Raw genomic sequence first — 26,017 nt, 5'->3', positions numbered from 1 at the left:
AAAAAATTAAAAAAAAAAATTTAGCCAGGTGTGATGGTGTACACCTGTAGTCCCAGCTACCTGAGAGGCTGAGGCAGAAGAATTGCTTGAACCTAGAAGTTGGAGGTTGCAGTGAGCCGGGATCGTGCCCCTGCACTCCAGCCTGGGTGACAGAGCCAGACTCCGTCTCAGAAAAAAAATTAAATTTAATTTATAAAAAAGAACGTAAGTTACCATCTTCCCAGAATGTCTTCCCCTCTACCTCCTACCCCAAACAACCTCAGATCCAATTTCTATCATCACAGATTTGTTTTGCCTCTGACAGAACCTCACATAAACGGAGCCAAATAGTATGTAACCTTTTGTGTCTGGCCTCTTTTGCTTAGTATGTTTGAGGTTCATCCATGTTGCTGTATTTATCAGTGGTTTGTTCCTTTTCTTTTTTAGCTTTTTTTTTTTTTTTTTTTGCAGAGACGGGGGTCTCGCTATGTTCACCAGTCTGGTCTCAAACTACTGGCTTCAGGCGATCCTCCCGTAGCAGAGCCTCCCAAAGTGTTGGGATTATGGACATGAGCCACAGTGTTCAGCCTGATTTGTTCCTTTTCATTGCTGAGTGGTTTTCTAATATATAAATAAACATCAATTTATCCATTGACAGATTATAAATATTTGGGTTGTTTCCAGATTTCAGCTAGTAGGAATAATTTGTCCATTTGAATAAAAATCTTTTTTTGTGGACATGTTTTCAAGTCTCTCAAGTGAATATCTGGGAGTGGACTTACTGGATCACACATCTACCTTGATAAGAAACCACCAGACTGTTTTCTAACGTGGTGGTGCCATTTTACACCCCCAGCAGCAAGGTATGAGCTCCACATCCTCTCTAACACTCCAGCAGGTATGCCTCACTATCTCAGTGTGACTTCATATGCATTGATTTCCCTGACAATTAGAGGTGTTAAGCACCTTTTCATGTATATCACCTGTATCTTCTTTTGGAAGTGTCTGTTCAAATCTTTTGCCCACTTTTAAAATTAAGGTGTCCATCATTTTTTCTACAATCTCCTACCTAAACCCTGCAGTTACTTCCCTGGACCTCAGGGTAAGATCCAGATTTGGCCCAGTTCATGGAATTGTGAGCAGGCCCTTACCTGCCTCTCTCCAGACAGCCTTCAATTCACAATTTCCATCCACAGAGTTCCCAACTGCTCCACATCTCCAAGCCCTTGGATGTGCTCTACAAGCCTTCTCCATCCTACCCAACCCACCCTGGGGTCCCTCCATGGGGAAGTTTGTCTTCCTCATGTGTCTACCACGACAGGTTCACCCTCTCCTATATGTGCCCCCTTCCTAAGAGACTCAATATTCCTTAAATGCAGAGACTGTTGCCTTTACATCCATCTCTTAGCCTTTGCCACCTAACAAACACATGGCAGCCACAGACTAACTCCAAGTGGATAAAATACATGAATGATGGAAAGAACTGGCAAATGATAAATCTGGGCTGTGTCATTGGATTTAAATTCTTAAAACACATACAACAGGCCATTCTGCAGGAACCTGTCCAGCAGCACAAAGCAAACTAAATTCTCATGCTGAGAAACACCTGGGAAGTAGAAAGCAAATCCCAGTGTGGCGACAGCTACATGGGGCTGGGTTAATAACCTCAGCACTGAGCCCCAACTTCACCTCTGGCCTTCATCTCCTCCTGAAAAGCTCCAGCCAATGGGCTGGGAAGAAAAGGGATAAAGGGGACAGGCAGAAGGGAGGGTTTTCAAGAACAGCTGACATAGCACTTACCATATGCCAGGAATAGTTCTCAGCACTTTGTATTCATGAACTTCTTACAACAACCCTAGGAGGAAGGCACTATCACCATTCCTTTTTAAAGATGTGGAAACTGAGGCACAAAGAGGGTTAAGTAAGTTGTCTAGGTCTCACAGCTTATAAATGACAGAGCCAGAATCTGAGCCCAGGTCATCTGGCTCAGGCATCCATGCTCTTAATCATGAGACTCTATTGCCACCCATAGACAAGCAGGGCCATGCCCCACCATTCCACTGGCTTAGCTGCTGCCCAGCACAGTAACTACCACTACTGAGTGCCCTACACATCCCAGAGAAACCTCACAGCTCTATGAGGTGAATACTGTCATTCCCATTCTGCAATAAGTGAGAAGCACAGGTTAGGAAAGGCAGCCCAAGTGCCAACAAAGTCTCCAAGAGCCTCCAGCTGTCAACTGTGCAGCATGCCCATGGCCCACCAGCGGCCCTCATTTCCATAGCACATTTTATTTGGTTACCTGACAGTCATAGCCAAGCACTCAGTCTCTCTCACCCTCCACTCTAGTCATCTCTCCTCATTAATTCCTGAAAATGCTCTACTGTCTTCTCAGAGCCAGGAAGCAACCACATATCTTTTTAATCCCTAAAAAGTAATTCCTTAAAAAGTAATTCTGAGCTCCAAAACTAGAAAGCAGACATAACACAGCACCTAGGAGAACACAGACTGCTTCTCTGCTCATGGGTCCGCTGTACCTGTGCCACCCTCCTTACCTTGATTTCCAATTTGTGGTTGATGGCCAGTGCAGAATGCTCCAGAGCCTTAATGACAGAGGCATAGGAGTCTGAGAACTTCGTGTATTTGCCCACAAGGGCAATAGAGCAGGTCTCTAGCAAGCGATCGTATCTATCAAACAAACGTGAAGAAACACCCAGTTACTCAGAAGGTACACACTATCATGAGACCAAAATAGCTATTTCAAGAGGAAAAAAACATGTCTGGCCAGGAGTGCTGGCTCATGCCCATAATCCCAGCACTTTGGGAAGCTGAGACGGGAGGATCTTGAAACCAGGATTTGGATGTTACGGTGAGCTGACTGCACCACTGCACTACAGCCTAGGCAACAGTTTGAGACCCTGCCTCAGAAAAACCCCACAAAAACAAAAAACAAAAACATATCTGGGAAGAAAGTAACAGGAATGGCTATTATCTGAGTTCTGTGTACGGACCAGTAAAGAGGAAGCAATTTTCAGATCAAAATGGCAGGCTTTGTAAAGAAATTTAAGTTTTTTGTTTTTGTTTTGAACCTTACAAAGAGACAGTTTCGAAATCTCAGACAAATCTGCCTACAGAAAATTTTTTTCATACCAAAGGGCAAAATATTAACAGACATTAACAGACAATTCATGACAATTAATGTTATGAAGGCAAGTGTCGAATAAATTATGGGACATTCACAAAATAGAAATGTCCATACTCATTAAAAGTTTTCATTGTAAAATAACAGAGCAAAATGCGTATAATGTTTTATGAAAAAAGGTGATAAAACTATGCCATCCTGGTAGCTACAAGTAAGCAAAGACTGGAGGAAAAATGTCGAAATGAAAAACAATTGTCACAGAGCAATGGAATGAGTATGCCCTCTCTAAATGCTTCTAAGTCATCATATTGATCTTGCAACTACAATAAGGCCTGCCCATTGCTCTAAGACATGAAGTGAAGATCTCTGAAGGGATATGACAGCATCACCAAGCCTTAAAAGGATGTAGTAGTGAGCAGCAACACATCCCCTTTCTAATGTGATCCCTTTCTGGTGTGGGATGACACACACATTCCCAAACATAGCTCAGATCTCTGGGGTGGTGCCCAGGAGTGCTCCAGCCATTGTCAGCCACTCCTGTGGGCTTTGGGTATCTACACTCACCTGCTGCCACCAGGATGCCTGTGAGACAAGCATGTTAAGACACAACCCAAACTCAGTGTCTAGAGGCCCAGCACCTGGCCTGGCCCCATCAGAACCTCCTCATCTGTGCCATAGCTACATAATAGCTAAGATCCTTTCTGAACCTCTCTTAACTACAAAGGCCCTCCTAATGAGTGGATGGATGGCAAATGTGCAAAGTGCTAGGGCTAGTGTCAGCTTCCCCAGCCTACAAAAGTGAGAAAGAAGGCTAGCACTCCCAACTCCTCATTGCAGGCAAACCTGTCAGCCATCTCTTTCCATTTCATCAGCATTTTTCTTGGCTGCCTCTCAATAGGCAGGTCAAGTCTTCGAAGAAAATAATCTACAACGCCTTGCTCCTCTAACAACAAGGGGACTCGGTAGATGGATGAGACATCATGGACACAGATCACCTGTTTAGAAAAAAAGCAAGTTATTAAATAAAAGTAAAAACTTACCAGGCTTACAGCCTCCTACTAGCTATGGGTCCTTGTGAAAATATTATGTATTTGAAAACAGAAAAAAGTGAGACATTGACCACCACCTGTGGAGGTTTGGCCTGCAGACCCTGACTCGATGACTGATGAATAAATGCACTCTTACAACATTAGAGTGATTTAAGTGGGCGAGGGATGGTTGTGGGCTGCTTTTAGAAGGCGAAATGCAACCAACCAAGACTCCCTCTCCATTGTTATAATTGTTTAGTAAAAAATGTCATAACAGAGGTTTTAAGTTAACACACTTGTGGGTAATTAACATGGTTAAAAGGGTGGTTATACAAATGATAAAAGCTTTAGGTTGCAGGCCCAGAGTAAACGCTATTAACAGGTAATTCCCCTTTGATTTCCCCAAGAGGACCATCCAGCACAAAGTTTACATGAGTAAACGGAGCAGAGACAAAGGGATGTGGGGTAAGCAGACGTAAACTGGGAAAGCCTCTTATTATATTGTCCCTATCTTCCCCTAACTTAATGGACTGGCTGCCTTCAGCCTGTCCCAATAAAATCTTTCGGCCTTCCAAAAGGTTTGAGACTAATCTATAACTTTTCCTAATATTTCTTTAATATTTTGCCAGCCACCCCAAGTGAATCTCAACAAAAAAGGACAATTTGCTAGAAAAAGATAAATTACTAAAACAGACTCAAGAATAGAACAGAAAAATAGTGGCCAATCTATTAAGAACATGAATGCAAAAGTCCTTTAAAAAAAATTCATGGCTGGGCAAGGTGGCTTATGCTTGTATCCTAGCACTTTGGGAGGCCAAGGCAGGAGGATTGTTCAAGCTCAGAAGTTCAAGATCAGCCTGGGCAACATAGTGAAACACTGTCTCTACAATAAAATACAAAATTTAGCCAGGCAGGGAGGCATGTGCCTGTAGTCTCAGCTACTTGAGGGGTGGCTGAGGTGGAAGAATCACTTGAGTCTGGGAGGAACGAAGCTGTAGTGAACTGAGATTGTGCTACTGCACTCCAGCCTGGGTGACAAAAACAAAAAAAAAACACGCAAAAAAATTAGCTGGGTGTGGTAGCATATGTGCCCATGGTCCCAGCTACTCAGGAGGCTAAGGTGGGAGGATCACTTGAGCCTGGGAGGTAGAGGCTGCAGTGAGCCAAGACTGCATCACTGCACTCCAGCCTGGGTGACAGAGCCAGAACCTGTCTCAAAAAACAAAAACAAACAAACAAAAAAAATCATGATCCAAACCACAAATATAGTTTTAAAAAATCATGTCCACAAACCCATAAATGGCTTAACTAAGAACAGTGGTTCTCAAACTCAGCTGCATATTGAAATCATTCAGAGCTTATAAAAGGTCCAAAGCCCATGCTGCACCCTAGACCATTTGAATTGGGATCTCTGGGGGTAGGAGGCAGGCATCAGCATTTTTAAAGCTCCCCAGATGATTCCAGTGTGCAGTCAAGTTTGAGAACTATTGCATTAGAAAATTTAACAGTGGAATTCACCACATAAATAGAAGATAGATTAAGGAGGAAAAAAATTACCTCTATAGATGCAGACTTGATAAAAATTCAAAACCAAATTCATAATAATTACTGGTAAATTAAGATTAGAGAAAATGTGGTAATATAAAAACACACAGTAAATATCACATGGATTAATATTAATGCATACTATTTAAAGTCCAAAACAAGGCCAAAATGGCCACTTTCAGTACTTCTATTCAATGATGTACTTAAGATATTAGCCTTTACCACTAGATAAGAAAAAAAAATGAACTAGAAAACAAGCAACAGTTGCCACAATGCATACAATATCACTGCTTACCCATAAAAACCAAAAGAATTTACAGGGAAACAATCAGTACTACAGAATTTTAAGAAGGTTGCTAGGCTACAGATGAACAGAAGTCAGCAGGGTGCCTATACAGGGACCATATCTAATCAGAAAATGTAATTTTAATAAATTCATAGTAGTAACAAAATTATGAATAGCTACAAATAAATCTAAACAACTTATGAAGATTAGTAAATATATAAAGTACATTTATTTTTACAAAGGATAGAACAGTATCCACAGACAGTCTTTTCAACAATGGGGCTGAGTGAGACAAGTAGATATCCACATCCACATGCAAAAATTTCAACTCTTACCTCACACTACACCCAAAAATTAACCTAGAATGGATCATGGAAGACCTAAAGCTAAACATTTACAAGAAAATCTTCATGACCTTGGTTAAGCAGGGAGTTCTCAGATACAACAGAGAAAGCATAATCCATAAAAGAAAAAAACAAATAGGACTTCATCAAAATTTACAAGTGTCTGTGCTTCTTCAAAAGGCATTATTAAGAAAATGAAGGCCACGTATGGTTTTTCACACCTGTAATCCCAACACTTTGGGAGGCTGAGATGGGTGGATCACCTGGGGTCAGGAGTTCACAACCAGCCTGGCCAACTGGCAAGATCCCATCTCTACTAAAAATACAAAAATTAGCCGGGCATGGTGGCAGGCACCTGTAGTGCCAGCTACTCAGGAGGCTGAGGCAGTAGAATCATTTGAACCCGAGAGGCAGAGGTTGCAGGGAGCTGAGACCCACACCACTGCACTCCAGTCTGGGTAACAGAGTAAGACTCCGTCTCAAAAAAAAAGAAAGAAAAGAAAAGACAAGGCACAAACTGGGAGAGAATATGTGCAAATCACATACCTGATAAAAGACTTGTTTTCAGACTATATCAAGTCTATTCAGCAAGATAAATATTCCAATTAAAAAAATAAGCAAGGCTGGGCATGCAAGCTCATGCCTGTAATCCCAGCATTTTGGGAGGCTGAAGCAAAACTGCCTGAGCCCAAAGAGTTCAAGACCAGCCTGGGCAACATAGCAAGACCTCGTCTCTACAAAATATAAAATAGCTGGGCATGGTGCCTTCCGCCTATGGTCCTAGCTACTCAGGAGGGCTGCTTAAACACTGACTGCAGTAAGCTATGACAGCACCACTGTACTCTAGCCAGGGCAACAGAGCAAGACTTTGTCTCTTAAAAGGAAAAAAATTAAAAAAAAAAAAAAGGCAAGGCTGGGTGCAGTGGCTCACACCTATAATCCTGGCACTTTGGGAAGCCTAGACAGGTGGATCACCTGAGGTCAGGAGTTTGAGACCAACTTGGCCAACATGGCGAAACCCCATCTCCACTAAAAATAGAAAAATTAGCAGGGTGTGGTGGCGGGTACCTATAATCCTAGCTATGCAGGAGGTTGAGGCAGGAGAATCACTTGAACCCGGGGGATGGAGGTTCCAGTGAGCCGAGATCGCTCCACTTCACTCTAGCCTGGGTGAAAGAGCGAAAACTCCATCTCAAAAAAAAAAAAAAAAAAAGGCAAAAAATCTGAAACTTTGATATGGAAATACTTGTTACATTTTAATAGCCAATAATTTTAAGGCCAGGCACGGTGGCTCATGCCTATAATCCCAGCACTTTGGGAGGCTAAGGTGGGTGGATCACCTAAGGTCAGGAGTTTGAGGCCAGGCTGGCCAACACAGCGAAACCTCATCTCTACTAAAAATACAAAATTAGGGCTGGCGCGGTGGCTCACGCCTATAATCCCAGCACTTTGGGAGGCCGAGGAGGGTGGATCACGAGGTCAAGAAATCGAGACCATTCTGGTCAACAAGGTGAAACCCCATTTCTACTAAAAATACAAAAATTAGCTGGGCATGGTAGTGCGCGCCTATAGTCCCAGCTACTCGGGAGGCTGAGGCAGGAGAATTGCTTGAACCCAGAAGGCGGAGGTCACGGTGAGCCGAGATCGTGCTATTGCACTCCAGTCTGGGTAACAACAGCGAAACTCCGTCTCAAAAAAAAAAAAAAAAAAAATACAAAATTAGCTGGGCATGGTGGTGCATGCCTGTAATCCAAGCTACACGGGAAGCTGAGGCAGGAGAACCACTTGGGAGATGGGAGTCACAGTGAACCGAGATCATATCACTGCACTCCAGCCTGGGTGACAGAGCAAGACTCCGTCTAAATTAAAACAACAACAACAATAAAAACGGAACAATTTTAATGACAACCTATTCTGCTACAGAATTGAATTTCCTTCACTTGTTAGGACAGAAATATCTAAAACCTGGGCAAAGCTACAAGCTGAATGTAACACCACTAGAATTTCCATACTAAGCACCACTTAAGATACATTACAAGTTCAAATGTTGGATTTCCTGCACCATAGGTACAGTAACAAAAACACTAAAATCTATGTGACAGTCTGCAACACCCTAGACACCAGGCACCAGAAACGTAAGTTGAATGAGGTGGCCCTTGCCCTCCAGAAGCTCAGAGTCTGTGAGGAGAGACAGAGATACACACATACACACACACGCACACACACACATGCACATACACACACCAGAAAGATAGGCCCACCGGCAACATACAGGAAACACTACACAGGAGCCCAGAGAAGAACGCAGTTAACCATGAGGGCTGAGGGCTAGGATTTTGGCAGTTAAAGCTTCTCAGACAACACCATGTCTTCGGTAGACCCTGAAGGGTCGAAGTGAGTGGGAGACTGCTAGGCCAACGGGGAGAGAGAGACAAGGTTTCTTAACAGAAATTAGCCAGTGCAAAAGTACAATCATAGTGAGAGTGAGGGGTATTAGGGGAACAGAAAGATACTCCACTCAGCTGAAGCACAAAATACAAGGAGGCTCAGAGAGGCAGCAGGAGGGACATAAGTGTGTTCAGGGAAGCAGGAGAGGCAGGGTGTGGCAAATCAGAGCCAATGGTGATCGGTCTTCTGAACAGCCCCACTATCTCTAATTAGAAAGTAACACAAGTCTCACGAAAATGATCAAGAGGCTTTAGGACAATTCGAAGCAAAAAACAACTTATTAGAGATGGAATTTCTACTCACTTGTTCAGGCTCGACATGGCAGAACATTGATATTTTCTCTTTCACTGATGTGTCAAGTGGATTTGAGCACCTGCATACAACCTAGCAGTAGAGAACATGATGGCTTAGAGAGAAGGAAAAAACTGTGAAAGTATGGGATTTTCCTGATTGCAATTAAAACAGACATCACATTGTTAAGATGAACAAAAACGTTAACTCTTAGCATCAGGCACATAATCCATGAAAATATTATGACCTATTTCAAAGCAAAATCCCTAAATGCCAAACTGGAAAAACGTAAGAGAATGATAGTACAAATGAAAAGATAATGAACTAAAGAGCTCACTGCGGTTCTCCTCCATTCGTGTTCCCAGGTAGAAGGAAAAACAAGAATAAAGGGACTGAGAGGAAAAATAAGGCCTGGGGAGTATAAGACCCAACTGGAGCCAAGAAGGAACATCTTGCAAACTAGGCCCCGGTTCAAAGCACTAATCTTGTTCTCTCCACCATCAATTATCAAAAGCATGCCAACAAGACAGAGGTCTTGTCTGTCATGAAGGAGTGATCTTAACAAGACCTAAGAGATGACAATAAAACCAGAAATCAGGAAATCTCACCAGATCTGGGGAAAGCCCAAGCCCTCTAAGTTCCCGAACACTGTTCTGGGTGGGTTTAGTCTTCTGTTCCCCTGTTGAACTCGGCTATTTTACAAAAGAAAAAAAAATTAGTTTCTCTCTGATAAGGAATTTTCAAGTATGATTTTCCTTAAACCCTTTTAATAAGGAAATAGATTATTTGGTCACTTATGTAATTTAGCTTTTATGTTTGTCAAAGTTTTAGAGTCAAATGGTTCTACCGAGTTTGTCCTGAAGGAAGAGCAGTACCGGCCCTCACCCACTCTGTCCTTTCCAATTCCTAGAAACAACCACTCTTCAATGGCTGTTGAAGAGTCTGCTTTATTGCTACTTCTTCACATTTACTTGGAGGCATTTTCTATTGATTTCCCTGTTAAATGACGATCCTGCCTCCATTAGACACTTTCCTGTGCCTGCAGCCCTCTTTGGGGTTTATATACTTTTAAAGTATTTACTGTTTCCAAACTGTGTGCCACACTTTTCCTTTCTGTACTAAATCATCTTTCCTCTCCTCTCACAATTAACAGATAGACAGGTTACGTATGGACCTCTAGGATGGAAATCATTTTCTGTTGGATTTTTTTTCTTTTAAATAGAGACAGGGTCTTGTCACATTGCCCAGGTTGGTCTCAAACTCATAGGCTCAAGCAATCATCCCACCTCTGTCTCCCAAAGTGCTGAGTTTACAGGTTTGAGCCACCATGCCCAGTCTCCACTAGGATTTTTAATGCAATAACATCACTGTCTTTTAGCTTCCAGTATTGTTGCTGAAAGGTCCAATAGCACAATGATTCTTGAATTTTCTCTTTAGAGCCTTTTAGAACTTCTGCCCCATGACTCTGAACCTTCACAATAATATGCCTGGATGTGGGTCATCTGTCATCCAATATGCTAGGCACCAAGTGGGCCCTTCCAACCCAGAAAGTGATGTCAAGAAATTTCCTTTAAGTGTTCAGATAAGGGGTCAGAAATTTTTTTCGGTAAAGGGCCTGATAAGTATTTTAGGTTTTGTGGGCCACGTAGTCTCTGCCACAACTATTCAACTCTACTGTTCTAGTGCCAAAGCAGCCACAGACAGCACATAAACAAATGGTTGCGGCTGTATTTCCATACACCTGATCTCCAAAAACGGGGGAGTTAGGTTGATGTGGCCCACAGGCTATCGTTTGCTGACCCCTAGGGTTCAAACTATACTTCCATTTCTGTTCTTATTTTTTGGAACTCCTATTATTTGTAAGTTAGAACTTCTGAGCCGGTCCACTAATTTTCTTACCTTTTCTCTCCTATTTTTGTCTCTTGGTCTTTTTGCTGTACTTCCTTGGGTATTTTCTCAACTTACCTTCTCTTAACTTTTTCATTTCTGCTATCCAATATCTAATTTCCAAGGATTCTTTTCTGTTCTCTCAATGTTTCTTTCTTACAACATCCAGTTCTTATCTAATGGATACAGCTTACCTCCTTTTAATTTTCTAAGGATAGTAATGACAGGTCATTTTTGGTTTTTGGTGTTAAGTTTCCTCTGCTTGTAGAGCCTCAGTTCCCTCTAAGTTTCTTTGTTTTTTGGTCTCTTACCTATTAGAGGCTTTCTCCAAGTGTATGGAGGCCTGCTCATACTTAAATGCTACCTGTAAGTTCTGTGTGAGTGGGTAGGCTTGTCATGGTGAAAATGTGGCTGGCCTGTTTCATGGGGAGACCCCAGAGCCAATGTCTTTTATCCTGGGCTATCTACAGCCCAGAAGAGAATCTTACAATCTCCCACATGGAATGGCCAGGCCTGAACATGATGATTCTGGGAACCAAGTGGCAGAAGAAGGCAAAGAGTATCAACAACGTAACGTTACACTCAACCCATTTGTAGTCCAGTGTTACCGCCCTCAACTGTCCCTAGTATCTGCTCATACAGGAACTCTCTCCAGAGAACAAGCCTCCAGTCTTCAGCCAAGGTGGGAGGAGGCTAATGCCCAACTGTGCACTTTAAGAAAAAAATGTCAGAGTCTTAAGTCTTCTGAAGCAGGAGCTACATGAGCCCTGCCCTCATCCACTCCTGAGCTTTTGGGGTTCTGCAAGGCAAACGGGGCTGCTTCTCTGCTTTCGTTGCTGCAGGCATAAGATCCGGCACTCAAGGTCAGCTTAGTCAGTCACTACGCATCTACCTGCTTTCCAGCTTCTTAATTTTTGTTACTACTGACTGCTCGCTACAAGATTTGTCTTTTAAAAACAGCCCCTTTACTCCAGTGCCACCATATAGTAATGACAAATCCACAGGGCCAACTACATCTGCAAATGCAACTGCCCTGATGAATTTTTCAAATGTTTTCTATTTGATCTTTTAAAAAAAGTATGATTGTAACTAATTTGTACTCACAAAGTTCTTTATTCCCTGCTTCCTGCACCTCAAGTGAAAACTACTAGACAGTGAGTGAAAATCATTCCAGTTTACTTTTCCTCCCTCCTCTCTATCTCTTCACAATGTCTTACTTACCTGGGGAACTAGACTGACGTGGATGTTACAAAAGTTCTCTCTTTTGACCTTGAATTGGAACTGACGGAAGGCCTCAATAAAGGGCATGCTTTCTATGTCTCCCACAGTTCCACCAAGCTAGAAAAACAAAGTTGTTTCAGAGATTAGGCACTAAACCCTTCTCTGGCAGTTTAGTTTTCTAACAACTGTTCTGTCTTCCTGATTCAGTGATCAGTAATTATGTAACATGGACTCTCTAACCCTGTAAAATGTTAGTTAACAGGAATTAAACATCTCTTTGTACTAAAAAGGTTACTCTTTTGTACAGGCTCATCATAATAACCAAAAGGTTATTATGGAACTTTCCACATCATTTCAATAAAAAAGTCAGGTGAGAGGTGTCAGGAATTTTATCTGTATCACAGTCCCAAAGCCAAAAAAGAAACTGTATCTTATCTCTTTAATTAACCATAAATAATTTTTGTACTAAAAAACATCAGTTGGCTGCACACAAGTGACTCACACCTGTCATCTCAGCACTTTGGGAGGCCAAGGCAGGCAGATAGCTTGAGCCCAGGAGTTGGAGACTATCCTGGGCAAAATGCCAAAACCCTGTCTCTATCAAAAAAGTACAAAAACTAGCCAGCCACGGTGGTGCGCATCCGTAGTCCCAGCTACTCAGAGGCTAAGATGGGAGAACTGCTTGAGCCCAGGAGTTCAAGGTTGCAGTGAGCCATGACTGCTTCACTGAACTCCAGCCTGCGTGACAGAGCAAGACCCTATCTATCAAAAAAAAAAAAAAAAAGCATTAATTCTAAACAAACTGCTGGAACTTTTGAGTCTCCTGCTATCTGAGAAACAGTGAGTTCCAACAGCTAGGATCAGCATAGCAGGAGTAAAGAAACTGAAACCAAATGAAGCACATTCAGAGACGAATGCTCTTGCCAGAGGAAAGCAAAAGATTTGCTGACTTGCTCAAGAGATAGATGAAAATGAAAATGTGTCACACCACTCATGGGTACAGTCAGTACTAAGTGAATCCATAAATGCAAAAAAAACCAGCGGCACTGTTTCAGCAAAGTTACAGCTCTCCCCTCCGTGGCCATTCCACATGACTGTTGCTGTGCTCTTACCTGTCACATTGCAAAATACTGCACCAACAGAGATAGGAAGGCCAAGGGCTCCACTGGGAACTGTCTAATCAGTTGTTGATGGCTGACTAAGGAGATGAGTACACTTATTCACATGTGCAGGAATCATACAAACCTCAATAACACACACTTGGGGTTCCAGGCCATCTTCATCTACAGGTATTAGTGCCTGTCTCATCACCCACTCCTGGATTGCATCTGTGATATGAGGGACAACTGGGAAAAAGAAAACAAACATGAAACTTACACTTTTTCATCTACATTGACTGAGACAAACTGTGGCACTCTTGGCCTGGAGAGGGTGGCAACAGGGTTATAAAAATACTTTTGAGGCCCCCTTTAACTGGACTCAATACTGTCTGAGCTCACACTTCCTGCAGCCAGATATCCAAGTTGTTTCTGGAAGCACTGCAACAGAGCAAGGTGTCCTGAGCCACACGGGAGCAGGTGCCCTGTGCAGAGTTCACCCTTTTGGCCACACACCAGTATGGCCACCTCTTTGTTCAGAGCTGAAGGTGGGCACATTACACTTCAGTGCTTTTCCAAGAACAAGAGCCTTCTGGGACCCTGTTCCATGTTTCCAGTTTACCAAAGGGAAGACAATCCACTGCAGAGAGCCAGCACAGCACAGTAGAGTGGTTAGGAGCACAGCACCCGCGGTCAGAATGTCTGGATTCAAACCACAGTCCCACGACTCATTAGCTGTGGATTGAGCCAATTACAGAACCATTTTAAGCTTGTTTTCCCTACCTGTTAAGCTGTGGAAATTTTGTGAGACAGCACCTGTAAAATGCTCCATAGAGCGCCTGCCATGTCAGTGCTCAAAGAATGCCAGCGATTGCTCAACACTTTTCAAAAATCATAGTTGTTGGGCACAGACTGCAAGTTCCTAAAAGGTGAAGATTACTGCTTAACTCCAGGTTACTCCAGGTACAGCAGTGCCTCATGCACAAGGATATCCATTTGCCTCACGCGGGAGAATATTCATTATCTACTCTACACATGGTGTCAAAGTGATCTTTTAAAATGCAAGTCAGAATTCATCACTCCCACGCTTAAATTTTCGGTGGTTTCCCACTCCTCTGAGTACACTCTCAGCTTCTTGCTGTGGCCCAGAGACTGGGTAGAACCTGGCTGTGGCCACCACCCCCTCTCCCTAACCAAAGTGACCCCTCAGTCACTTTGCCTTAGCCTTGCCGGCTTCCCCTCCATTCCTAGACCAACCAAGCCTTTTGTAGCCTTAGGCCTCTGCACTTCTCATTCCATTCTCTCTGGGATTGGCCTCTCGGCTCAACTGGCCTCTCCTGGGAGGCTCCCCGACCACCTGCCCAAAGTGACTTTCCCCAGTCATTCTTACAGGTAATCTCCATGTGGCCAATGACCTCTCTGGTCTTGTTCATCACATGCATTACCAGTACTGGCCAGGGTCTGACTATAGTGAGCATTCAATGTAAATCTGATGGATGATGAATAAATACATAGCAAACTGTTTTCTATGTGTCAGGAAGTCAGAGAAACACTTTACTTTTAGTTCCTTTAATCCTCCTAATAAACCAGAGAGGGAAGTGTTGTTATTGTCTCCATTTTACAGAAAAGGAATCCACATGTCAAAGAGGTTAAGTAATTTCCCCATGTGCACAATGCTGGTGAGTAGGGGCGCTAAGATCCAAACATGACCCAATTAGCCCAGAATCTCACCAGGGCAGCCCCAGACCAGAGCCAGCTGTCAGTGTGACCCTCAGCTTTCAGGCCAGAAAAGTCTAAAGCCAAAAGCAGATTTGCTCTAATAACTGAGATTAAAGACACTTTTGAGCAACCCCCCAAATTTGGGCCCACTGCCATTATACTAGATCAGTAGTTTTCCAACCCCACCTTTACATTTTATTTATTTATTTATTTTCTTTTTAGGCGGAGTCTCGCTCTGACGCCCAGGCTAGAGTGCAGTGGCACAATCTTGGCTCACTGCAATCTCCACCTCCCAGGTTCAAGCGATTCTCCTGCCTCAGCCTCCCGAGTAGCTGGGATTACAGATGCGTGCCACCAGCCCGGCTGATTTTTGTATTTTTAGTAGAGACGGGGATTCACCATGTTAGTCAGGCTGGTCTCAAACTCCTGACCTCGTGATCCTCCTGCCTTGGTCTCCCAAAGTGCTGGGATTACAAATGTGAGCCACAGTGCCCAGCCAGCCCCACCTGTTTAAAGCAGCAAAACATTTTCCTTAAATGGATGCCTGTACAAAATCCCAAAACAGCAAATGGTGTAAGTGAAGCAGTGCTGGTAAAAGCTTGGGAGGAACCAAAAACCCACTTCTCAGGCTCCTCCTAGTCCATATGGCACTGATGAACGGCCTGGAAACCAGTATACACAATGGATGTTCAGTTCCTTCTCACTTCTATACATAGTAAGTCCCAAATGCACACAGACATGCCATCTGGCTTAATGCCCTAATCGAGTTGCCTTTACCACTTTCACATTCATTACTGTGTAAAAACAAGAGCTCTCTGGACTCTATCATGCTGCCTTGGATGGACTAACAAGCTTCAATAAAGATGTAGTTCCTCAAATTATTTTTTTAGCGAACAACAATATAATTCTGATTTTTCAACTGAAGGCATAGTTAAGTAACAATACGTTGAGAGTTTCATGCTGAAATCACCTACAATGTAAATTTTTGTACTCAAAAGGAAATGATACATTTGTGTAGAGGTTGGGGGAGAGAAATTAAACTGGTTACAACTTTTCAACTAAAAGGTAAATCCATTCTTACCTTGGACAGTTTTCCCCAAGTAATCTCCTTTCCGTTCCTTGTTAATGACATACTGGTATATCTTTCCAGTGGTCAGATTATTGTCCTTGGTGAGGCGGATGTCAAGGAACCGCTCATAGTTACCCAGGTCAAGATCTACTTCCCCACCATCGTCCAGCACAAAAACCTCACCTGCAATGAGGACGGAAACCATTTAGGTTAAGTGAAAAATACCTATACCATGCATGGCACGACTGCAATCCTGAAATAAAACACTCATAACAAGGCGTTTACGTGACATGAAGCACAGAAATTCACTTCGAGAAAACTAAATATAACACACAGAAAGAAAAATTACCAGCCATTCTCTAAAAGGTAACTTCGTACTTCTAGCAGGTCAACAAACTCATTCTTAATCAAGAAGAGTTATAAAATAGCATGGGATGGGAGGGATTGACAGCCCAGTAGGCTGTGCATATACAAGCCCTTACAGTAGTATATAGCATCTGCTGCCAAGGGAAAAAGAACTTTCGGAAAAGTCTCCTAATTGAGCATAATAAGGTTTAAAGCATGATAAAAATATTTGATTCAAAACCTGGATATATGCATATTAAGTTTGTGCTGATTACAAAATCAGCGTCTGAGCTCTGCTTTTGTTCTAAACAAAGTTGTGAAACTGCACACGTTCCCCCCATTCCTTTGTTGCACATTCATTCCATGAAACTTCACTCTAGAAATTTTGCCCAGAATGATTCACTCCTACCACCACAATAGGAGATAAGCTCAAACATGGGAAAGGAGATAACTCATCTTCTGCTCAAGAATTCTGTATTAAATATCACTCTGGTATATGGATCTTTTCCTGATGCTATTTGTTACATGAGAATTTCTGCCCTAATGACTATGCTTGTAGATTTTCACCTCAATGCTAGAGAGTAGGAGTATGAATGCAGAATTTTAAAATTTATGAGGTATGTTTTAACATCTCTCCCAGTTTTAAGCAATTAATTTTGAAGTAACAGCCACAGTCGCATGTCACACAGTTGACAGGTTCTCAAGAACAATAACAAAGTAAAATGCAGTCAGGCACAGTGGCTCACATCCGTAAACCCGGCATTTTGGGATTACAGTGGGAGGACCCAAGACCAGCCTGGACAACATGGTGGAACCACATCTCTACGAAAAATTTATAGAGATTAGCCAGGCATGGTGATTTACGTCTGTAGTCCCAACTACTCAGGAGGCTGAAGTGAGAGGACTGCTTGAGCCCAGGAGGTGCAGGCTACAGTGAGCCATGACAGCGCTACTGCACTCCAGCCTGGGTGACAGAGTGGGATCCTGTCTCCAAAAAAAATAAATAAGTAAATTCTGCTTCTTCCTGTCTAGGTGAGAAAAGCATCATTCTGCTATACTAAGGAACTTTCACAGGACAGAAATAAAAGTTATGCAAACTATGCACATAATTCCCAAGTGCTGACATGTTCTTCCACATTCGATTATTACGAAGAAATGCACTGCGCTTACCATGCTCATAAGGAGAGAATGTTCCTGCATCAATGTTAATGTAAGGGTCAATTTTGATTGAAGTTACATGTAAACCACATGACTTGAGTATTGTGCCCACACTGCTGGCAATGATTCCTTTTCCAATTCCTGATATAACACCACCAGTAACCAGAATGTACTTCATTTTACTGTTTGACCTGGAAGAAGGAAAAATGACCAATGAAATAAATGTATCTCAACAAATCAAACTCATCTGGATTCAAATACTGGCTCTGCCAATTATTAGCTACGAACCCTCTTGAAGCCTCAGTTTCTCCATCACGTAACTTCAGAAGATTTTCGTCAGGTTTAAATAGATCAAACAAACATTTCTTGGATCACTGAACGGCTTTAGCCAAATATGAGTAGAAAAACAACTACTACTCTAATAACATAGCTTTTGTTTAAAGCTCTGACAACTAATAACCTTCAGAGTCAACCTAATAAAGGCAGGTCTAAGTTGGCTTATAGAACACTATGCCCCAAATGTTTGCTAAAATCACTGCCAGACAGTGGGATACCAGGCAGGTGCCTCGTTATTTTCCCTACATGGGAAAAAATTTCAAGCTTGGATAAGCACTCCAGTTCTCCATGAAATAAATAATGTCTTTGGCTAAACTACAATGCATCATCAAGAAAACACAGCTCCTCTAGGTTATAAAAGATAGACGATCTCAGCACTTTGAGAGGCCAAGGCAGGTGGATCACAAGGTCGGGAGTTCAAGACCAGACTGACCAACATGGTGAAACCCCGTCTCTATTAAAAACTACAGAAATTAACTGGGCATGGTGGCTCGTGCCTGTAATCCCAGCTACTTGGGAGGTTGAGGTAGGAGAATCACTTGAACCGGGACCCCGGAGGTAGTGGTTGCAGTGAGCCGAGACTGTGCCACTGTACAACAGCCTGGGCTACAGAGCAAGACTCCATCTCAAAAAAAAAAAGATAGACTAAAAGGAAAGAACATCAACATTTAAAAGTGGCTGCAACTAAACCAAAATTCCTTTAATTAAAAGTAGTTCTCTGGCTGGGCACGGTGGCTCATGCCAATAAGCCTGTAACCCCAGCTACTTGGGATGCAGAGGCAGGAAGATCACTTGAGGTCAGGAGTTTGAGACCAGCCTGGCCAATATGGTGAAACCATATCTCGACTAAAATACAAAAATTAGCCAGCCATGATGGTGCATGCCTGTAGTCCCAGCTACTCGGGAGGCTAAAGCAAAAAGAATTGCTTGAATTCAGGAGGCAGAGGTTGCGGTGAGCCAGAATCATGCCACTGCACTCCAGCCCAGGCGACAGAATAAGACTGTCTCAAAAAAAAAAAAAAAAAAAGTAGTTCTCTTTTGTAATTTAACAATAACTTGCTCCTTGTTGGAAATCCCTCCCAGGTATGCCAAGAAGAGAGACTATAAATACTGGGGGAGAGGGACATCAGATAAGAAACCAGTCTGAGGCACAAGACAGGCAGAGGACTCAAAGACAGGGGAGATGAGATTAAATCCAAAAAGCAGTGCATTGGTGGCAGGAAACGGAGAGATAAAAGATTAAAGGGCAGCAGAATCAAGATACATGTGAAACTAGCATCAACAGGAGGTGAGGCCATGATGGGTTCACCACAGAGGATTTATCACTGGTCCCCAGCTTCAGAAATCCAGAATTCTCCACTTGGTCAGCAAACCCAAATGTGACCGAAATGAGAAACAATTGCAAAGTAGAAGAAAACGCTTACTTTGGCATGGACAGGCCCTTTTCCTCCTCAGGAACGTTCCATGTGAAGCCAAATTATGATAAAAACAAACTAAGAAACAAGAAAACTAGAGAGCTGTGCTTGAAGCATTCCCCCGCCCCATCCCCTCCCCAGAGCAGGAATGAACACACTTGGCAGCGAAGGAATAAATGCTCAGAAGTCTTCCCGGCTCTAAAGGCTCTTTCCATCCTCTGCTGCAGCGTTTCCAAAAGCATGCTCCCTAATGCATATAGGATTCTCAAAAAGGGCTTCATAGATATAAATCAGAAAATTGCTGATTAAACCAAGTCATTTAATGCAAGACTTTTAAGAGTGTTTGGTAAATAATCTCACACTGTGATTATTTACCAAATACTGCTATACAGTATGCAGTGTCTCCAAGCTTATCGGATCCTAAGTCACCCACTTTACAGTTCCTTATTGACACATCAAAATCAGACTTAGGTACATTTTGAATATGTCCTAACCAGACATATCCTTTACTGAGACTATACCCTGGTCTCCCTATGTTTTGGATGTTCCTAGCAAGTCCTCTGCCATCGTGAGCAAGTTAATTCTACAAAAGATTCATCTCATCCAATTACATTTGATTTGCACCAATTTTACTCTAAGAGGGTAACATCTCTCTCTAGGTTCTTTAGGTTCTCTCTTTAGATTCTTGCAGTCTCAATGCTTGGCAATCAATATGTCAGTGTACACAAAGATCAGGTGGGAAGCTCATTCATTCATCCTTATAGACTACTATGTGAGATCAGATTTGGGCCCGTATCTCAACCTCTGGCAGTCCAGTTGGAGAAATAAAACATTAACAAATAAATAATTCAGTGATGGTGGAAGCAGACAGAAAACATGTGATGGGCATATACGGGGAAGAAAGAGAGCAGAAGTTTTCAGTACCATGGCTATGAGAGGAAGGTGAGAGAAGTCCTGGGGGTCGCCGGCAGATCCAGGCGGCTCCTGTTTCATATAGGCCTTGAAGGACTTAGAGCACAGGAAAGGGAACAGGGTGAACAGGCTGGTGCGAAGCAGCTAGAGAACAGAGGTAAGGCCAAGAGGGGGAAGGCGGGGAGGGAAGGATATATAGTGGAAGAGGTATAACTGGAAAGGTAGGCAAGGGACAGATCATGTGCAAACCAGCATGCCCAATCTGAACTTAATTCGGAAGGTGACAGAAGGCAAGAGGTTTTCCGGCACATAAGTAATGTAAATCAAGATGCATCAGATAAATCCAACGAAGATTGAAGCGGAAAATGCTTTTTCTTTCAATGTTATGAGATCAAGTGCCAGCGCCATCACTCGTGTGCAGACCTCACAGTCAAGTCACCTGAGCTGCCTGCAGCGAGGGTTCTCACCTCAAGAAACAGGGGTGAGAATCTCTGCGCAGCCGGCGTCACAGGGCCTGCTGAGGATTCGAAACTGTAACCAGCGTGGACGGAAGGGAGCCACGCAAACGTGGTGAGCTCAACACTGCCAGCGTCCCGACTCCCGGCCGTCGGGATGGAACGAAGCTGTGGGGCCAAAGGGCCAGCCGCAAGGCCCAGGGCCCGCGAGCTCCCAAGCCCCCTCCTCCTACAGCGCGGGGCCGCCCCGCCCAGCCCCGGAGTCCCCGCCCCAGGCGGCTGAACCCGCGCCAAGGCCCGAGGCCCGAGGTCCGCGCCGCCTGAATGGATGGGCGGCCGCCGGGCTTCCTCGCTGACGATGAGCAAAAGGGGCTTCACGCCCCTACGGCCTTCGCCATCCGACGAGGCCGGCCGAGCAGATTAGGCGCGGCCTGGTGCTGCGAGGCAGGCCTCGCAGCCTCTGCAGCTGCCCCGAGCCCTGCTCGGTTCCTTTCCTTAGCGCCGGCCGGCCACGAGGCCCGCGCGCGGGAGCCAGCAGCTAGCCGGGCCGGGCGCCCGCCCCACTCCCGTTAAACACGGAGCCCATTGGGCAGGACGCCGTGTCACCTCGACCCTGATTGGTGGGGATCGACGTCTTTCACCCCGGCGGCGGGGCTATCGGGCGCCCTGCTCAGCTAGCGTTGCCGACTCCAGCGCGGGAGAACGGTTCCCCCGGGATCCCTGGAGTCAGCCTACCTGCGGCCGGCTTCAGATTCTCCCGTCAGCGACAGAGCTGGGCCGGAGACGCGCCCGGAGCCCGGGACAGCCAGTGAACAACCCCGGCCGCACGCGCCCAGCAGTCTTTTACGGAGGCGGACTCTAGGCTGTGCGCACGCAGAGGGCGGAGGGCGGGGCGTGGTAGGAGTGCGCAGGCGCGGGGCGGTCGCCGCCGCCAGATCTGGCAGTCTCTGCTCCCTTGTGCCGGCGGCGGTTCGAGTCCGGGCCGGTGGCGGGATATCTGCCCTTTTGCTTCCGTCCCAGCTTGTAACACAATCTTCCTCTCTTGAGGGGGAGGAGGACGTTTGGGGACTCACGCCTGACCTATTCGTCGCCTGGCCTCGCGTCCTCCCACAGCGGCCTCCTGGAGTTCTGGGCGTTGCCTTGCATCCGACGGTCTTTCACTGTGGGCTCCAGGCGGTGCTGCGCTAGCCTATCTCTGCCTCCTGGCGAGGGACGGCAGCTGCGTCACCCCGGCCTCCAAAACGGAAGTGCGGAGGGCCGCGTGGCGCTGACTCCTTGTAGCGGCCTTCCTCCTCCCGACACCTGCCCCGGAGGCGGCTGCTTTGGATGGACGAGAGTCCATAGAAGAACATCATCCAGCTACAGCTCCCTGAGCACCCACTGTGTGCCACGCACTGTGCTGACCACAGAGGACCCTGTCCTCAGACTAACGATGTAGAGAGGCACACTGACCAGCTCATTACCCTTCATGAGAGCTTGCTGCGGAGATGCTGGTGCCGGGGCAGTGGGTGCCCACCGCAGGGACTGACCCAAGTCTGGTGAGGGGTGGGAATTCAGGCGGGAAGTCTCTCCTGAAAAAGTGACTTTGAAGCAGAGACCTAAGTAGTCTGGCAAAGATGGGAAAGGGAGAGGCAAGAATAAGAAAGTGAGGTGTGCTTGAGCCCGCAAGTTCAAGACCAGCCTGGGTAACAACGAGAGATCCCATTTCTTTCTTTTTCTTTCTTTCTTTTTTTTTTTTTTTTGAGACTGAGTTTCCCTCTTGTTGCCCAGGCTGAAGTGCAATGGTGCAATCTCTGCCTCCCAGATTTAAGTGATTCTCCTGCCTCAGCCTACGGAGTAGGTGGGATTACAGGCATGCACCACCACGCTGGGCTGAAGACCAAAATGTGCCAACCCCTGAGCTAAACACATATCTTTGTCTTGTTTCTTACTTTGAGGAGTTTATCATAGCTTGCTGCAATTGCCTGTTCACTTACCTGTCTTCTCCATACCGGATTGGAATCTCTTCGAGGTTACTTAGCCTTTCTGTAATTTTGTATTTTTAGTTGAGATGGAGTTTCACCATATTGGCCAGGCTGATCTCAAACTCCAGACCTCAGGTGACCCGCCAGCCCTGGCCTCTCAAAGTACTGGGATTACAGGTGTGAGCCACTGTGCCTGGCCTATTATTTTTATAAGAAATGGGGGCAGGACACAGTCGTTCACCCCTGTAATCTCAGCATTTTGGGAGGACAAGGTGGGCGGATCACAAGGTCAGGAGTTCGAGACCAGTGTGGCCAATATGGTGAAACCCTGTCTCTACTAAGGATGTAAAAATTAGCAGGGCCTGGTGGTGGGTGCTTGTAGTCTCAGCTACTCAGGAGGCTGAGGCAGGAGAATTGCTTGAACCTTGTAGGCAGAGGTTGCAATGAACCGAGATCACACGACTGCACTCCAGCCTGGGTGACAGAGCAAAATTCCATCTCAAATAATAATAATAATAAAAGAAGAAAAAAGTAAAGCAGAAGGACTCAGCTCCAAATCTAAAAAATGTTTTGAGGGGCAGGAGGATCGCTTGAGTTCAGAAGTTCAAGATCAGCCTAGGCAATATAGTGAGACCCCATTTCTACAAAAATTAGCAGAGCATGGTGGCACGCACCTGTAGTCCTGACTACTCTGGAGCCTGAGTCAGGATTGCTTGAGCCCAGGAATTCAAGGCCATAGGGAACTAGGATCCCACCACTGCACTCCAGCCTGGGCAACAGAGTGAGACTGTCTCAAGAAAAAAAAAAAAAAATGTTTGGGATGTCTTTGAAGGTGCTCTGCAGCCACACCTTATTTCAAGAAGCATTTGATGTTTATCAAAATGCCTGGAACGTAATAGATGCTGAGAACATACTTGCTGAGATAATGAAGATTCTATGGGAGATGGAAAAATGAGCCATTCACCCAGTCACTCCTCTGAATGACCACTTGACATTGTCTTCCTCCTGAAAGCTCTTCCATTTCCTCCCTCATATTCTCCTCAGCTGATGGTCTTGCTTCCCATTTAACAAGAAAATAGAAGGCATCAGGAGATTTTTCATATCCACCAACCACTTTTATCTGTGCACACAAGCTCTGCCTTGTCTCCTGTTACTGTGGACAAACTGCCCACACTCTCAGAGGTCAACCTCCTCTTTGCTCCAAGTGCTGCATCTTTTCATCAACTCAAAGACTGTCTATTATGCAAGTGTCATATCCTTTCATCAACTCAACAATGTCTAGCAGTTCTCCGTTCCTGCATCATCAGTCTTTCCCTCTCTAGCAGATCTTTTCCACTGTGTGATACAAACAGGCTGCAATTTGTTCCATCTTAAAACCCCTCTCTTGACTCTATGCCATTCTCCAGCTCCTCCTCCATTTCTCTATTTCTCTTTACAGCACAACTCCTAAAAAGAATTTTTCCCTCTCTTGAACTCATTCCAATGAGGATATTTTGGTCTTACAATTTCACTGAAACTGATCTTGTCAAAAATTAACCTCCACGTTCTCAGACCTCTGCTTTGTACGACTGCCTGGAGTCCCATCTCTAATGTCCATAAATCCCAAATAAAGACAACAGTGGGCCATATGCGGTGGCTCACGCTTGTAATCCCAGCACTTTGGGAGGCTGAGGTAGGCGGATTGCAAGGTCAGGAGTTCGAGACCAGCCTCACCAATATGGTGAGATCCCCCCCCCCGCCACCGTCTCTATTAAAAATACGAAAATTAGCCTGGCATGGTGGCAAGCACCTATAGTCCCAACTACTCGTGAGGCTGAGGCAGGAGAATTGCTTGAACCCAGGAGGTGGAGGTTGCAGTGAGCCGAGATTGTACCACTGCACTCCAGCCTGGGCACAGAGCAAGACTCCATCTCAAAAAAAAAAAAGACAACAGTGTGGCTGTATTTGCGTGACATGGATGCCTGTGTGTGTGTGCACACGCCTGTGTATATTTGTACATTTGGGCTACTTCTCTCCCCAACCACAGGCCCAGTCTCCTTGTGGGCTCCTGGGTACAGCTATACAACCCAGAGCTTCCCCTAAATGAACCACTTCACTAAGAGCATTTGTTACAGCTGGTCATTTCCTCCTTTAAAGTGCACTTTCCTCCTTATAAACATGCATTTTAAGGAGGTCATTTCCTCCTTAAAATGTGCCAAGCCTTCACTTAGCTTCTAAGAAACCACTTGCTGTTCATTTTTTCCTATTTCACAGGTTTCTCCTTTTAGGTCTCCCTACCTAGATCCTCTCCCTTTTCCTCTTCCTGAACTATAAACATTGCCGAAAGGCTCAGTTCTAGGATGCCTTCTCTCTACAGTCATTCTGTAGTCATTAAAACCATCCCTATTCAGACTACTCCCAAATTTATGTTCCCAGGCTGGACGTCTCCTGAATTCCAAGTTCCCTTCCAAGCCCAGATCCTGAGGTGGGCCAGGAGTCTCGCCTACATGTGGGCCAACTCTGTGAACCCATTGGTGCTCTAGGGCTCCCCATAGGATCAGGCTGAGGCAGACTTCCTGAAAAGAGCCAAACAGTCCACATTTTAGGCTTTGTGGGCCATTTGGTCTCTTGCAATTACTCAACTATGACTTCACAGCATAAAAGTAGCCATCGATAGGATATCAATGAAATCAATATGAATGTGACTTATTTCAATAGAACTATGGCCATGTTCCCATAACACTTTTTTTTTTTTTTGAGAGGGAGTCTCACTCCATCATCTAGACTGTAGAACAATGGCGTGCACTGTACCTCTGCCTCTGCCTCCCAGGTTCAAGTGATTCTCCTGCCTCAGCCACACAAGTAGCTGGGATTACAGGCATGCACCACCACACCTAGCTAATTTTCGTATTTTTAGTAGAGACGGGGTTTCACCATATTGGTCAGGCTGGTGTCGAACTCCTGACCTCAAGTGATCCACCAGCCTCGGCCTCCCAAAGTGCTGGGATCACTGGCATGAGCCACCATGCTCAGCCTCATAATACTCTTTTTTACAGAAATAAAGATTGGCCCTAAAGGCCAAAATGTGCCAACCCCTGAGCTAAACACATATCTTTTTGTCTTGCTTCTTCCCCACCCCTTGCTCCCCTTGCTCCTTCCCCACCCCTTGCTCCCCTTGCTCCCTCACAGACTTCACCTGAGGTCATTCCTCAGTCACTCGCTGACTCAAGAACCCACCCCCGGGTTTCTTTCTAGGGAACCCGGGCTATGACAAGGTGCCTCCTGCACATCCAGTGGCACAACCAGTGCTTACTCTGAGGCGTGTATCACAGCCTGCTGAGATTGCCTGTTCACTTATCTGTCTCCTCCATACCAGACTGGAATCTCTTTGAGGTTA

The 26,017-nt window shown here is 44.8% G+C and overlaps 1 protein-coding gene across 4 annotated transcripts in view; it reads right to left on the bottom strand.

Annotated features, from left to right (window-relative positions):
• Window positions 1-21,546, bottom strand: part of CTPS1 (CTP synthase 1) — a 33,861-nt gene extending 12,315 nt beyond the window's left edge. For 2 of the 4 annotated variants that reach the window (XM_054259217.2, XM_017974603.4), the window contains exons 1-9: window positions 21,413-21,546; window positions 17,572-17,750; window positions 16,069-16,239; window positions 13,417-13,517; window positions 12,172-12,288; window positions 9,672-9,755; window positions 9,076-9,156; window positions 3,965-4,116; window positions 2,535-2,667 (exon numbers count right to left, since the gene is read on the bottom strand). In XM_054259217.2, the coding sequence (XP_054115192.2) occupies window positions 2,535-2,667; window positions 3,965-4,116; window positions 9,076-9,156; window positions 9,672-9,755; window positions 12,172-12,288; window positions 13,417-13,517; window positions 16,069-16,239; window positions 17,572-17,737 (1,005 nt within the window). In that variant the 5' untranslated portion in view covers window positions 17,738-17,750; window positions 21,413-21,546. Of the gene's footprint in view, window positions 1-2,534; window positions 2,668-3,964; window positions 4,117-9,075; window positions 9,157-9,671; window positions 9,756-12,171; window positions 12,289-13,416; window positions 13,518-16,068; window positions 16,240-17,571; window positions 17,751-20,689; window positions 21,246-21,412 lie in introns of those variants that run through there. The other 2 variants (XM_017974602.4, XM_078331406.1) reach the window with 1 other exon arrangement.
• Window positions 21,547-26,017: the final 4,471 nt, after the last annotated feature.

This window comes from Callithrix jacchus, chromosome 7, assembly GCF_049354715.1.
Source record: "Callithrix jacchus isolate 240 chromosome 7, calJac240_pri, whole genome shotgun sequence".
Taxonomy (NCBI): domain Eukaryota; kingdom Metazoa; phylum Chordata; class Mammalia; order Primates; family Cebidae; genus Callithrix; species Callithrix jacchus.
This window is presented reverse-complemented; position numbering and strand designations above follow the sequence as displayed.